Source organism: Procambarus clarkii, chromosome 52 (genome assembly GCF_040958095.1).
Source record: "Procambarus clarkii isolate CNS0578487 chromosome 52, FALCON_Pclarkii_2.0, whole genome shotgun sequence".
NCBI lineage: Eukaryota > Metazoa > Arthropoda > Malacostraca > Decapoda > Cambaridae > Procambarus > Procambarus clarkii.
Window position 1 is genome coordinate 2596430 of NC_091201.1, and position 14454 is coordinate 2610883.

At 49.7% G+C, this 14454-nt stretch overlaps 1 protein-coding gene across 1 annotated transcript in view; it reads left to right on the plus strand.

Annotated features, from left to right (window-relative positions):
• The first annotated feature begins 257 nt into the window (after positions 1-257).
• The window catches only part of Aldh (Aldehyde dehydrogenase), a 44306-nt gene continuing 30109 nt past the window's right edge, over positions 258-14454 (plus strand). The window contains exon 1 of the mRNA XM_045751004.2: positions 258-485. Coding sequence (XP_045606960.2) covers positions 354-485 — 132 coding nt within the window. The 5' untranslated portion in view covers positions 258-353. The remainder of the gene's footprint in view (positions 486-14454) is intronic.

Genomic DNA, 14454 nt, shown 5'->3' on the forward strand with positions numbered 1-14454 from the left:
TAGAAGGGACACTTCCCAGATGTTTGAAGCAGTGTTAGCCGTTGTTGGGAGATAATTAGTGCAGCATAAGCTTCATTTATGTATACAGCATACCAGAAGGTACTATAGTTAGTTAGTACATATTTTGGTGATTAATTGGTAGATGTAATGTACGCATCAATAATGTTATACGACCCATTGTTACTTTCTATAAGTATTTTAAGACAAGAAAATATATGGAGTGCGTTGCGGTGTGTGGCAGCAGCGTGTACACCGTACCGGCAGCTGGGCGGCAGTTACCAGGCGGCCGCCGTAGTGGTCAGACGTGTACCGTGTGACGTGCTGCACTCCTCTCTCCCAAGACCCTCACCATCATGTTACGGGCCTTCCTCCGTCACTCCTCCCTGCTGAGAGCAGCAGCCACACCCAACCTGCCCTCAGCGGCAGCGTACTCAGCTCCTGCCATCCCTCAGCCACTGACAACCCCTGATATTCCCTACACTGGGGTAAGTTGACACCCCCCCCGCCTGAAGCCTCGCACCACTCTCAATCACCAATATTTATTTTATTTATATATACAGTATACATATAGCGTTTCTGGCCGGTCCTTAATCCTAATGTTCCCCGGAACACGACCCGCCATATGGGTTTACAACCAGGTACCCATTAACTGCTGGGTGAACAGGGGCGTATAGTTAAGGATTGGTGCCCAGTCGATCCTCCCCGGCCAGGATACGAACCCCGGTTAAAGCGCTCGCCAGGACGTCAGGCGAGTGTGTTTCCATTACTCCACGGGGACTGACATTCCATTATATCCTTCCCATTTTTTTATATCGCATTGCTGACAGTTATGATAGCAGGCGGGCCGTGTGGCCCTGCTGGCAGTTATGATAGCAGGCGGGCCGTGTGGCCCTGCTGGCAGTTATGATAGCAAGCGGGCCGTGTGGCCCTGCTGGCAGTTATGATAGCAGGCGGGCCGTGTGGCCCTGCTGGCAGTTATGATAGCAGGCGGGCCGTGTGGCCCTGCTGGCAGTTATGATAGCAGGCGGGCCGTGTGGCCCTGCTGACAGTTATGATAGCAGGCGGGCCGTGTGGCCCTGCTGACAGTTATGATAGCAGGCGGGCCGTGTGGCCCTGCTGGCAGTTATGATAGCAAGCGGGCCGTGTGGCCCTGCTGGCAGTTATGATAGCAGGCGGGCCGTGTGGCCCTGCTGGCAGTTATGATAGCAGGCGGGTCGTGTGGCCCTGCTGGCAGTTATGATAGCAGGCGGGCCGTGTGGCCCTGCTGGCAGTTATGATAGCAGGCGGGCCGTGTGGCCCTGCTGGCAGTTATGATAGCAGGCGGGCCGTGTGGCCCTGCTGGCAGTTATGATAGCAGGCGGGCCGTGTGGCCCTGCTGGCAGTTATGATAGCAGGCGGGCCGTGTGGCCCTGCTGGCAGTTATGATAGCAGGCGGGCCGTGTGGCCCTGCTGGCAGTTATGATAGCAGGCGGGCCGTGTGGCCCTGCTGGCAGTTATGATAGCAGGCGGGCCGTGTGGCCCTGCTGGCAGTTATGATAGCAGGCGGGCCGTGTGGCCCTGCTGGCAGTTATGATAGCAGGCGGGCCGTGTGGCCCTGCTGGCAGTTATGATAGCAGGCGGGCCGTGTGGCCCTGCTGGCAGTTATGATAGCAGGCGGGCCGTGTGGCCCTGCTGACAGTTATGATAGCAGGCGGGCCGTGTGGCCCTGCTGACAGTTATGATAGCAAGCGGGCCGTGTGGCCCTGCTGACAGTTATGATAGCAGGCGGGCCGTGTGGCCCTGCTGACAGTTATGATAGCAGGCGGGCCGTGTGGCCCTGCTGACAGTTATGATAGCAGGCGGGCCGTGTGGCCCTGCTGACAGTTATGATAGCAGGCGGGCCGTGTGGCCCTGCTGACAGTTATGATAGCAGGCGGGCCGTGTGGCCCTGCTGGCAGTTATGATAGCAGGCGGGCCGTGTGGCCCTGCTGACAGTTATGATAGCAGGCGGGCCGTGTGGCCCTACTGACAGATAACGTGGGTTCATAAGCCACAAAGGGGCCCATGGAGCTATAACTATACCAAACAACAACACTGATCTACCAGCACATAACCAATACAATGTCGAAGGAAAGATCAACATAGTGTAGTGCTCAGATATTTCGAAAGCCTCTGACAGTCTGGCACACAGACCTTAAATAAAAGATATCGAAGCTATGGTGTCCACATAAATTTATTGTTGCGCTCTGTAGCTTTAAAGATATAACTGCTAGGCTCAATATCGGTAGTTACTTTGGTGACTCAATTGAACTGAAAAGTGGAGCTGCCTTTCTCACGCTATTCAACATGTATACAGCTGACCCGCCCCAACATGGAGAATACATCACATACGCTAATGTTACTCAAATAATATGCCGACCAGGACCATCAAAGTCGCCTCTAGCCAGCAAGACCAACGTAGCAATTGAATATAGAGTAATCACACTCGTGATGCATCAGTAAGAGAATCACAGCCGTGATGAGGGTTCGAACCTACGCGCTGGGTGTTCTCAGGCACACGCCAATGTCTAAACGACTAGGCCACGACATGGTCAAAAGGATTGCAGCCAGTGCATGGGCCGGGGGGGGGGGGGTTGTGAAACTGGTTTGGCTTTAGTGGAAGCCTCAGAATTCCTAGAGGGTTCAGGAGGAGGCCAGACACAAGGTACCTGTTGGGAGATGAAATCCTTCAAGAATCAGATTGAGAACGCTATCGGTGTTATCACACTGAACTACTACAGAAACCCACATCAAAAAGATATCAACGGTACATGCTAGTTGTGAAGATTTGTGAACAAGGGATGTATATAACATGTCAGGCCAATCCTAGAGTATGCAACTAGTGTGAAGCCCATATCTAGTAAAACACAAAACGAAGTTGGTTCAGAATTATGCCTCCAGACTAGACCCGGAGCAGAGAGGTATAAGCTACAAGAAAAGGCTACAGGAATTAAACCTCGTCACTGAAAGGCAGAAATTAGGGGAGACATAATTATCTACAAAATTCTCGGTAATTGACAGGGCAGACAGATAGTCTATTTAGCACAAGACAGTCTATTTAGCACAGGTGGAACAAGTGTGCGAAAACCAATACAGCTGTATGCGATAAAGGGATGACAGATTCTTGTCGGAAGAGGAGGAAAGACTTGGTAGTAGACATAACCCCGAAATCTGACGCCAGACGCCCACACGAGCGGAATATCCACCCTCAGCATACTGGCAAATCTTCGAGCATTCTTTGGAAACTTGGAAAAATTTACTCTTTTTAAATCATTGCCAAGGTGCTGTCCTGCCTTCAGTACTGCTCAGTGCTTACTCCTGTTAGTGCAGGAGAGATTTCTGAAATTGGCACGAAGAGACACGAAAAAACTAATTTATTGGGACCATCTCGGAGCTCTCAAATGTCCTCTCTAGAAAGAGAAGTGACGGGTATCAATTATATACATGAAAGATGGTGGAAGGCAGGTCCCAAATTTGCATAGTAGAATAACGTACTGGAAGTAAATGTAGAATAGAACCAGTGGGGAGTAGAGGCGCCATAGGCACAATTAGGGAGCACTATCTGAACATCAGAGGTCACCGGCTGTTCAATACTCTCCCAGCAAGCATTATAAATATTGCCGGAAGTTAGTTTAACATGAGATGGAGACCACATGAAATGGACTCTGTTACCATCCTTAATAATTTTGTTATTTGTGTCTAGCTTCGGACACGAGCATGTTAGTTATGTCTTAAAGAGTTGAGAGCAATTAAGGAAGATAAGGAGTCACTACAATTAATGTATCAAGTTTGAAGACTTGTACACATTTCAGTGCAAGGATCAAGGCAAATAGTTCGGTCTGAAGGGTAGAGGCCCAGTTGTTTATACGGACTCCCCACTCAAAGTATAGGCCATCGCCCATTGTCAGAACTACACTTCCAGCTGCACCCGTGGTGCGGTGTAGGGAACCATCAGTGTATATGATTTGAGAGAGAGAATGCTCTGTGGACAGAGCATCAATATGGCTTAAGGCGTTGAGCTTTGCCTCAAGACGAAGCTTGGGCTGATCTCTAATTTGCTTCTTGGGTGGAAAGGGAGGGATTAAAATTGGAAAGGGTGTAATCTCCCACGGTACAGGAAAGTGCCGGAACAAAGATGGATTTCTTCAAAAAAGAATTATTCCTGAAAGAAGTGCTGGACCAACCGGGTTGTAGTGGATATGTGGCCCTGCGGGTCTGCTGGATCAAATTTTCACAAGTCGAGCTTCAGGTATGCCCAAAATTAAAAACCCATATCCTCCCCCCCCCCATTTTTCAGCCCACGTTCCACACCTAGCCGAGAGCCCCAGCCTCCCACCCTTGGTAGCACCATGAATGACTGGTGTAATGGATGAAGCAGCAGGCTGGGATAACTGGGAAAACTCTGAACTGGGTAAAGAAGTATGTGAAGGACAAAAAGCAATGTCGGAGTGGTTTCAAGTTATAGGAATGTAACTGGGTTCCCACAAGGCTCGATCCTGGAACCGCTGCTGTTCCTAATGTGTCCGAGGGGGAGAGCTCGTACATGACACTGTTTACAGATAAAACAAAGCTTATGAAAAATGTAAAAACAGTATTGCAGGAAGTTTGAGGTGGACCCTGCATGACAAACTCCACGAGTGGTCAAAGAAGTGGTTGCAGGAATGCAATCCCAACAAGTGAGATAATAAACATGGGGTGGGGATAATGAGAAAATCAGTAGGAGCCGTGATAAGGGTTCGAACCTATGTGATGGATGTTTAGCAAGGTTTTATATCAACATAACTACAATATAAATTGACAGGTGATTACAGTGATGCAGATGTATGTCTTAAGTACTAATATTGGGGAAGTGTGTAGCACAAGATAAAGTGAGAGTTTGAAGCACAAGAAGGAAACTCTGGGGATGAAATTGGGTACCTTTTTTATTTGACTTTTGAATAAGGCGTAGGTTGGACAATTTTGTTTAATTCAATAGTGAGTGAGTGCCATAGACTGTGCACTTCTATTTGCATGGAGTGTTTGCACAGATTGACTGGGGATATCAAAGATGTCTCTTTCTGGTGTGGTGTTCATGGGGTTCCATTATACCTATCAAGGAAAAGTTTCAGTTCAAGATTGGCATTTAGGAACAAGGTTTTGTACATGTAGATAGTACGTGAGAATGTGTGGCGCGAGTGTTGTTTAGCATGTTAAGGGACTTAAACAGATGGGTTGTGTGTTGTCTGAAGACAGTTTGTTATAATTCTGAGAGCAGATTTTGGCAGTGATGATAGGCTTGAGGTAATTTTCAGTGGTTGAACCCCATTCACAGATACCGTATGTAACATTAGGATAGATTAGTGCGCAGTATAATGAGAAGAGAGCAGAATAGGGAACATAATCTGACTTTAGAGTATATACTGACCGTTTCTGAGACTTTTCTGATTGTACTCACCTATTTGTGCTTCCGGGGGTTGAGCTTTGGCTCTTTGGTCCCGCCTCTCAACTGTCAATCAACTGGTGTACAGATTCCCTGTGGCTCATGTGGGTACTCGGCTTCCACCTGTGTCCCCTTGTTCGCGTCCCACCAGTGTTGAATAGTTTATCCTTGTTTACCCGGTCGATTCCCCTGAGGATTTTGTAGGGTGTCATCATGTCTCCCCTTACTCTTCTGTCTTCCAGTGTCGTAAGGTGCATTTCCCGCAGCCTTTCCGCGTAACTCATGCCTCTTAGTTCTGGGACTAGTCTAGTGGCATACCTTTGAACTTTTTCCAGCTTTGTCTTGTGCTTGACAATGTACGGGCTCCATGCTGGGGCTGAATACTCCAGGATTGGTCTTACATGTGTGTTGTAGAAGATTCTGAATGATTCCTTACACAGGTTCCTGAACGCTGTTCTGATGTTAGCCAGCCTCGCTTATGCCGCAGACGTTATTCTTTTTATGTGGGCTTCAGGAGACAGGTTTGGTGTGATATCAACTCCTAGATCTTTGTCAGTTTCATTAAGTACTTCATCTCCTATTGTGTCTGGCCTCTTGTTTCCACTGCCTAGTTTCATTACTTTGCATTTACTTGGGTTGAACTTCAACAGCCATTTGTTGGTTGGATCATTCACTCAGTCTGTCTAGGTCATCTTGTAACCTCATAATTTTTACATTGAGAGAAACAAGTCTATACCCTCTGGGAGATCATTTACCTATCAGAAACAGTATAGGTCCAAAATACATGTATGTATGTATACATCTACAGAAATTCTCTTAAATCTGTTTAAAGAAATGTGTACGAAGTAGGAGACAATGACAGCATGATGGTCTTTAATGGCTCCATATTGAACATTGAGTTAAAAGGTTCCCCAATGTGAAAATCTTCTGTTTAATAGTGTCGTTTGATTTCTATTACTGTTAATGAAGCGCGATTTCTCAATATTCATGTGTGTAGCATCTTGGTTATCAATAATGTTATCTGATGGAACACAAGGTGGAAGTGTTGTATAATTACCAGCTGGTGTAAACAAATACATTGTATAACAGCAGATAGAATTTCCTACAAATTCTCATTCTGTGATGCTGTTTATTGGAAGGTTACTGGATTTAAGGCTAACATAAGATGAGGATAATTTTTGGAGTGATGCGTGAGAATGATACGTTAATGGAGGTGTTCAACAGTTACTTTGTGATGCAGGTCAGGAAATGTTTGAGGTGCAGTGTTATAGTGGTGGTGGTTCAGTATGGGAGGGGCCATCCCTCCCATCCCTATGGGAGGGATGGGGTGAATGGCTGATGGTTTAAGAAAATCATAAGGCGCCAAGGTTGAACACACGACCTGCTGGCACCGTTAATACACTTCTCATGCTGATTAATACGTGTCTCGCATATCTTAGACTTCACATCGCCTGGAAGTTTGGGGAACGTGTACTCTTATCTCAAGTGGACTCTTGCATTATTGGCTTCAATGTGATTTTTGTATAATTCATTGTGTCGGGGAACAGGAAGCCAAAGTGTGTTCATACACGTTAGGCTTTTATCAAGAAGCAGTGAAGGTGCACGTGTAGGGGAGGGAGAAGTAAACCCACTACCTGGTGTTGGTATACTAATAGTATGGTGCAGTATACTAGCACACGATGGTAACATACAGACAGTGGGAGTATGACACAGGGCTGACAACAACGGAGAAAGTTACTGATCTGCATAATGTGATCAATGGTGCGCCACAAACCCAAACTCTTATAATGGGAGATTTTAACCACGAGACAATAGATTGGGTAAAACTAACATTGCAAGCAGAAGATCAGTTTCAAGACCTGGTGCTGGACTCATTTCTCACACAGCATGTGGTGGAGCCCACTCCAGGTAACAACATTCTGCTAACATGAGAAGCGGGCGTGATCGATCACATTCAAGTAGGGGAGAAGTCCCCCCATCGTGTGGTCACAATATTCTAAGATGGAACACAATTACAGAAACTCTCGTAAAGGTCCAGGATGATGACCTTCTAGATTACCATCAAGGAAACTGTCAGGGAATGAGAGAGGAATGTTAAAATAGCTCAGAGGGAGCTGATAGGTGATCATGGTATGGGAAAATTTCATAAAGGTCATTACTGAACTCGTTCAAAGATGTGCCAAAAAAGGAGAAAGAAAACAAGATGAATGACACTAGTAAAAAGATCATTAATAACTAAACGGAACCTCTAGAGACGGTATCAATCCACGCTGAACATCATAGATTATGAGATATATAAAACATTAAATTTAGCCACCCAGGAAATCAGATGAGCCACAAGAAACTATGAAAGAAAACTTGCCCAAAACATAAAGTAAGATCCAAAATCATTGTATGAATATATACGGAGTAAAACCAAAACAAAACTGTAGGACCCCTAAAAGATGAGACTAACTAAATTATATTGGATGATTAAAGGGTTTGGTTATGCTCCCTAAACGTTAGATCGTCAGACATCATTATTCCTAAATCCTTGAAATGCTGCTTTCCTACTATGGGTAAATTGTATTGTTTTATACCCTGTATTATGTTTAAGGTCCTCATTTTACCGTACCTGGAATTATTACTGTTAAACATTATTTTCTTCTGCCCAGTCGAAAACCAGATTAATATCGGCTTGTAGTTTTTCAGTGTTTTCAGCTAAGGTAATTTTCATGTTGATTTTTGCCATCTGCAAATGATACGAAGCTGTGACTTGTATTTTTGTCTATATCTGATATGAAAATAAGGAAAAACAGTTGTGCAAGAACTGTACGTTGAGGTACAGAGCTTTTTTAACTGCGCTTGGACTCTATTTTATATGGTTAACTATTACTGTGTTCTGTTAGAAAATTGAGTATCCAGCGTCCTACTTTACCAGTTATTCCCATTGACCTCATTTTGTGTGCTATCACTCCATGGTCACATTTATCGAATGACTTTGCGCATTTCACTTGAGACTGACAAGGAAATAAATGGGAGAATACTGGAATGGATAAAACAATGATTAAAACATGGAAAACAAAGGGTCCTGCTTAATTGGAATGAATCTGACAGGGGAAATCTGCTAATTGGGGTACCACAGGGGACCATTTTGGGACCAACCCTTTTTGTGATATACATCAATGACATGCATGAGAACATTACAAACATCAATGACATGCATGAGAACATTACAAACATCAATGACATGCATGAGAACATTACAAACCACATCATCAAATTTGCCGATGACACAAAGGTCTATGGTAAAGTGGGAAGTGGAAGTGATATTAAGACCTTACAAAGTTGTGCAAGTGGGAGCGGCAGTAAAAAAAAAAAGGGAACCAAAACCCTGGGAATAAAAAAGTGCATCTTTACATTCAGGGAAAAGTAGTCGTTTAACTGTACAAGAGTCTGGTGCGTCCTCCCTCTACCTGGGTTATTGTACCCTAGCATGGAGACCTCGTCTTCAGAAAGACGTAGCTGCTCTGGAGAAGGTGCAACACCGGGCAACAAAAATCATGCCAGAGCTTAGTCATCTCTCGTATCAGGAACGGTAGAGGGCCACAGGGCTAACACTGTAAACCAGGCATGACAGGGCGGATCCCATCGAAACCTTTAAAATACTAAACAATTTGGAGGATGTCCATCCGGACAATTTCTTCAAAAGGTAAAATGTAACACGAACGAGGAGCAACGGGATCACGCTCAACAAGCCACAGTGTAGGACAGAAAACAGGAGATGCTTTTTCACCCATAGTAGTAAACCGGCGGAACCGCCTACCCGCCGAAGCCGTAAACGCCAGAACTGCTGGGTTTTAAAATACAGCTGTAAAAAATTAGGACAAATGGGGGGGGGGGACCTTTGACAAGCCGCCAGCTTGCTGTCCTCGTCGAGGCTACTAGCATTACTTGCCTTCGGGTAAATTGAGACAATAAGCAAGAGGTGTGGTATTGCCATGGGATGGTGAGCCATGAGATAGTGGGGGGCAGGTGATAAGTACAGAGGAACATGATAACGCTCCCAGACACAAGTGCATCAGTGTTTACACCAGCAGCAGCAAGCTGCAAAGCTCAAGGTTAAGGCCAGCTTGTCACTAGGCGGCCAGCGGCCCACCACGGCGGATGACAATACTCTACCTTACAATATTTTTTCTGCCCGATCTACTTAGGCTTTGCAGTGCTGCTTTTGAATCGGTGCAAATCACTGCACCATTAGTGTTCCGTTCAAGAAACCTTAACGCCATAACAATGGCAGTTAGCTCTGCTTGCGTTGAAGAGGCATAGTTCTCAATACGTGCTTTTTCTTCATTTCTGCGTTGAAAAGCATTATCCTTAATTACCGTGTATGCTGCACCAGCCCTGCCATTGACAGGATTAGATGACCCGTCAGTGTAGATTTGATCTAGTTCATCTCCGGCTTCTTTATAAATATCCTCAAGATACTTGTGCCTCATTTCTTGTGGTATCACGTTGAATTTTTTTCGTTGCCATTTCATTGATGATGATCTTGCATGAGTCATCCTCCCAGGGAGGTAACCTCTCTACAGGCAGGAGCTCACGGGCTTGCTCAAGCAGGTGAAGCTCTTCAAGGTAGCAGACTGATCTGTGATGCCATTTTTTCCTTTTCCTATTTCCCCCTGAAAGTAGCACAGAGCTCAGTTTTTTCTTAACAATAGCATTGTAATGGGGATCTCTGGCTATCCTAATTGCAAGCTTAGCATTCAGCTCCTTAATTCTGCTTTTAACACTGGGGAGGGACAACTCCTCTCGTAGATTAGACGTTTTGGCAGCTCTTTGAAATCCAAATATCATTTTATAACAAAATGCCTGGAGCGTCGACTTCCTGTGGCGTCACCTGTCACTTAGTTCCGTCTAATTTCGCTATTAAATGATATTTCAGAGTAAACATGAGTTTTTTTCCATGTTCTACATTCAGCATCATCATTACATTAAGTAAATATATTGTTCTCCATTACTTAGGTAATGCTAGGAAGCTTTGGGTAGTTAGACGGAGGCATACCAGTCAGAGCGTTAAAAGCAGGTATAACCAGTTCTGCCTATTGGAGGTGGTGTTCATTCACAGGCCGGGGAGGGGGAGGTGGCTGTGTTCATTCACAGGCCGGGGAGGGGGAGGTGGCTGTGTTCATTCACAGGCCGGGGAGGGGAGGGGGGTGGCTGTGTTCATTCGCAGGCCGGGAGGGGGGGGGGGTATTTTCACTCGCGGGGCGGGGGGGGGGGGTGGCTGTGTTCATTCACAGGCCGGGAGGGGGGGGGGGGTATTTTCACTCGCGGGGCGGGGGTGGCTGTGTTCATTCACAGGCCGGGAGGGGGGGGGGTATTTTCACTCGCGGGGCGGGGGTGGCTGTGTTCATTCACAGGCCGGGAGGGGGGGGGGGTATTTTCACTCGCGGGGCGGGGTGGGGGGGTGGCTGTGTTCATTCACAGGCCGGGAGGGGGGGGTATTTTCACTCGCGGGGCGGGGGGGGGGGGGTGGCTGTGTTCGGGGGGTGGCTGTGTTCATTCACAGGCCGGGAGGGGAGGGGGTATTTTCACCACGAGGTATTTTCGCCACGAGGGGGGGGGTACCCCCCCCTCGTGGCGAGGGGGGGGGGGGTACCTGGTTGATGGGGTTCTGGGAGTTCTTCTACTCCCCAAGCCCGGCCCGAGGCCAGGCTTGACTTGTGAGAGTTTGGTCCACCAGGCTGTTGCTTGGAGCGGCCCGCAGGCCCACATACCCACCACAGCCCGATTGGTCCGGCACTCCTTGGAGGAATAAATCTAGTTTCCTCTTGAAAATGTCCACGGTTGTTCGGCAATATTTCTTATGCTTGCTGGGAGGACGTTGAACAACCGCGGATCTCTGATGTTTATACAGTGTTCTCTGATTGTGCCTATGGCACCTCTGCTCTTCACTGGTTCTATTCTACATTTTCTTCCATATCGTTTACTCCAGTACGTTGTTATTTTACTGTGTAGATTTGGTACTTGGCTCTCCAGTATCTTCCAGGTGTATATTATTTGATCTCTCTCGTCTTCTTTCTAGTGAGTACATTTGGAGAGCTTTGAGACTATCCCAATAATTTAGGTGCTTTATTGCATTTATGCGTGCCGTATATGTTCTCTGTATTCCCTCTATTTCAGTAATCTCTCCTGCTCTGAAGGGGGAAGTGAGTACTGAGCAGTACTCAAGACGGGACAACGCAAGTGACTTGAAGAGTACAACCATTGTGATATGATCCCTGGATTTGAAAGTTCTCGTAATCCATCCTATCATTTTTCTGGCTGTCGCAATATTTGCTTGGTTATGCTCCTTAAACGTTAGGTCGTCAGACATTATTATTCCCAAATCCTTTACATGCTGTTTTCCTACTATGGGTACATTTGATTGTGTCTTGTACCCTGTATTATGTTTAAGGTCCTCATTTTTACCGTACCTGAGTACCTGGAATTTATCACTGTTAAACATCATGTTATTTTCTGATGCCCGGATATTCTCACTCGTGGGGTGGGGGTGGGGGTATTCTCACTCGTGGGGTGGGGGGGGGGTATTCTCACTCGTGGGGTGGGGGGAGGGTATTCTCACTCGTGGGGTGGGGGTGGGGGTATTCTCACTCGTGGGGTGGGGGGGGGGGGGGTATTCTCACTCGTGGGGTGGGGGGAGGGTATTCTCACTCGTGGGGTGGGGGGGGGGGTATTCTCACTCGTGGGGTGGGGGGAGGGTATTCTCACTCGTGGGGTGGGGGGGGTGTATTCTCACTCGTGGGGTGGGGGGGGGGTATTCTCACTCGTGGGGTGGGGGGAGGGTATTCTCACTCGTGGGGTGGGGGGGGGGGGTATTCTCACTCGTGGGGTGGGGGGAGGGTATTCTCACTCGTGGGGTGGGGGGAGGGTATTCTCACTCGTGGGGTGGGGGGAGGGTATTCTCACTCGTGGGGTGGGGGGAGGGTATTCTCACTCGTGGGGTGGGGGGAGGGTATTCTCACTCGTGGGGTGGGGGGTATTCTCACTCGTGGGGTGGGGTGGGGGTGTTCTCACTCGTGGGGAGGGGGGGGAGGGTATTCTCACTCGTGGGGAGGGGGGGGGAGGGTATTCTCACTCGTGGGGAGGGGGGGAGGGTATTCTCACTCGTGGGGTGGGGGGGTATTCTCACTCGTGGGGTGGGGGGGGGTATTCTCACTCGTGGGGTGGGGGGGGTATTCTCACTCGTGGGGTGGGGGGGGGGGTTATTCTCACTCGCGGGGCGGGGGGGGGGGTTATTCTCACTCGCGGGGCGGGGGGGGGGGGGTTATTCTCACTCGCGGGGCGGGGGGGGGGAGTTATTCTCACTCGCGGGGCGGGGGGGGGAGTTATTCTCACTCGAGGGGCGGGGGGGGGGGGGGTTATTCTCACTCGTGGGGTGGGGTAGGGGGGGGGGGTTATTCTCACTCGCGGGGCGGGGGGGGGGTTATTCTCACTCGAGGGGCGGGGGGGGGGTTATTCTCACTCGTGGGGTAAGGTAGGGGGGGTTATTCTCACTCGCGGGGCGGGGGGGGGGGGGGTTATTCTCACTCGAGGGGCGGGGGGGGGGTTATTCTCACTCGCTTTATTCTCACTCGTGGGGTGGGGTGGGGGTATTCTCACTCGCTTTATTCTCACTCGTGGGGTGGGGGGGGGGTTATTCTCACTCGTGGGGTGGGGGGGGGGGGGTTATTCTCACTCGTGGGGTGGGGGGTATTCTCTCTCGCGGGGCGGAGGGGGGGGGTTATTCTCATTTGTGTTGGTATTCTCACTCGAGGGGTGGGGGGGGGGGTATTCTCACTCGAGGGGTGGGGGGGGGGTATTCTCACTCGAGGGGTGGGGGGGGGGTATTCTCACTCGAGGGGTGGGGGGGGGGGGTATTCTCACTCGAGGGGTGGGGGGGGGTATTCTCACTCGAGGGGTGGGGGGGGGTATTCTCACTCGAGGGGTGGGGGGGAGTATTCTCACTCGAGGGGTGAAGGGGGGGGGTATTCTCACTCGAGGGGTGGGGGGGGGGGTATTCTCACTCGAGGGGTGGGGGGGAGGTATTCTCACTCGAGGGGTGGGGGAGGGGTATGCTCACTCGTGGGGTGGGGGAGGGGTATTCTCACTCGCGGGGTGGGGGAGGGGTATTCTCACTCGCGGGGGGGGGGGGGTATTCTCACTCGCGGGGGGGGGGCGGGGGGTTCTCGCTCGCAGGGGGGGGGGGGCGGGGGGTTATTCTCACTCGTGGGGCGGGGGGGGGGGGGTATTCTCACTCGCGGGGCGGGGGGGGGGGGTTCTTCTCACTCGCGGGGCGATGGGGGGGGGGGTTATTCTCACTCGTGGGGCGGGTTGGGGGGGGGGTATTTTCACTCGCGGGGCTGGTGGGTGGGGGGTATTTTCACTCGCGGAGTGGGGGGGGGGTTATTTTCACTCGCGGAGTGGGGGGGGGGGGGGTATTTTCACTCGCGGGGTGGTGGGGGGTATTTTCACTCGCAGGGCATGCCAAACACCACCCCCAACTCCACTCTACCATGTGCCCAGCTTCCCACCCCGCTTCACTTCACTCTACCACGTGCCCAGCTTCCAGCCCCGCTTCACTCTACCACGTGCCCAGCTTCCAGCCCCGCTTCACTCTACCACGTGCCCAGCTTCCAGCCCCGCTTCACTCTACCACGTGCCCAGCTTCCAGCCCCGCTTCACTCTGCCACGTGCCCACCTTCCAGCCCCGCTTCACTCTACCACGTGCCCAGCTTCCAGCCCCGCTTCACTTCACTCTACCACGTGCCCAGCTTTCAGCCCCGCTTCACTCTACCACGTGCCCAGCTTTCAGCCCCGCTTCACTCTACCACGTGCCCAGCTTTCAGCCCCGCTTCACTCTACCACGTGCCCAGCCTCCATCCCCGCTTCACTCTACCACGTGCCCAGCTTCCAGCCCCGCTTCACTCTACCACGTGCCCAGCTTTCAGCCCCGCTTCACTCTACCACGTGCCCAGCTTTCAGCCCCGCTTCAC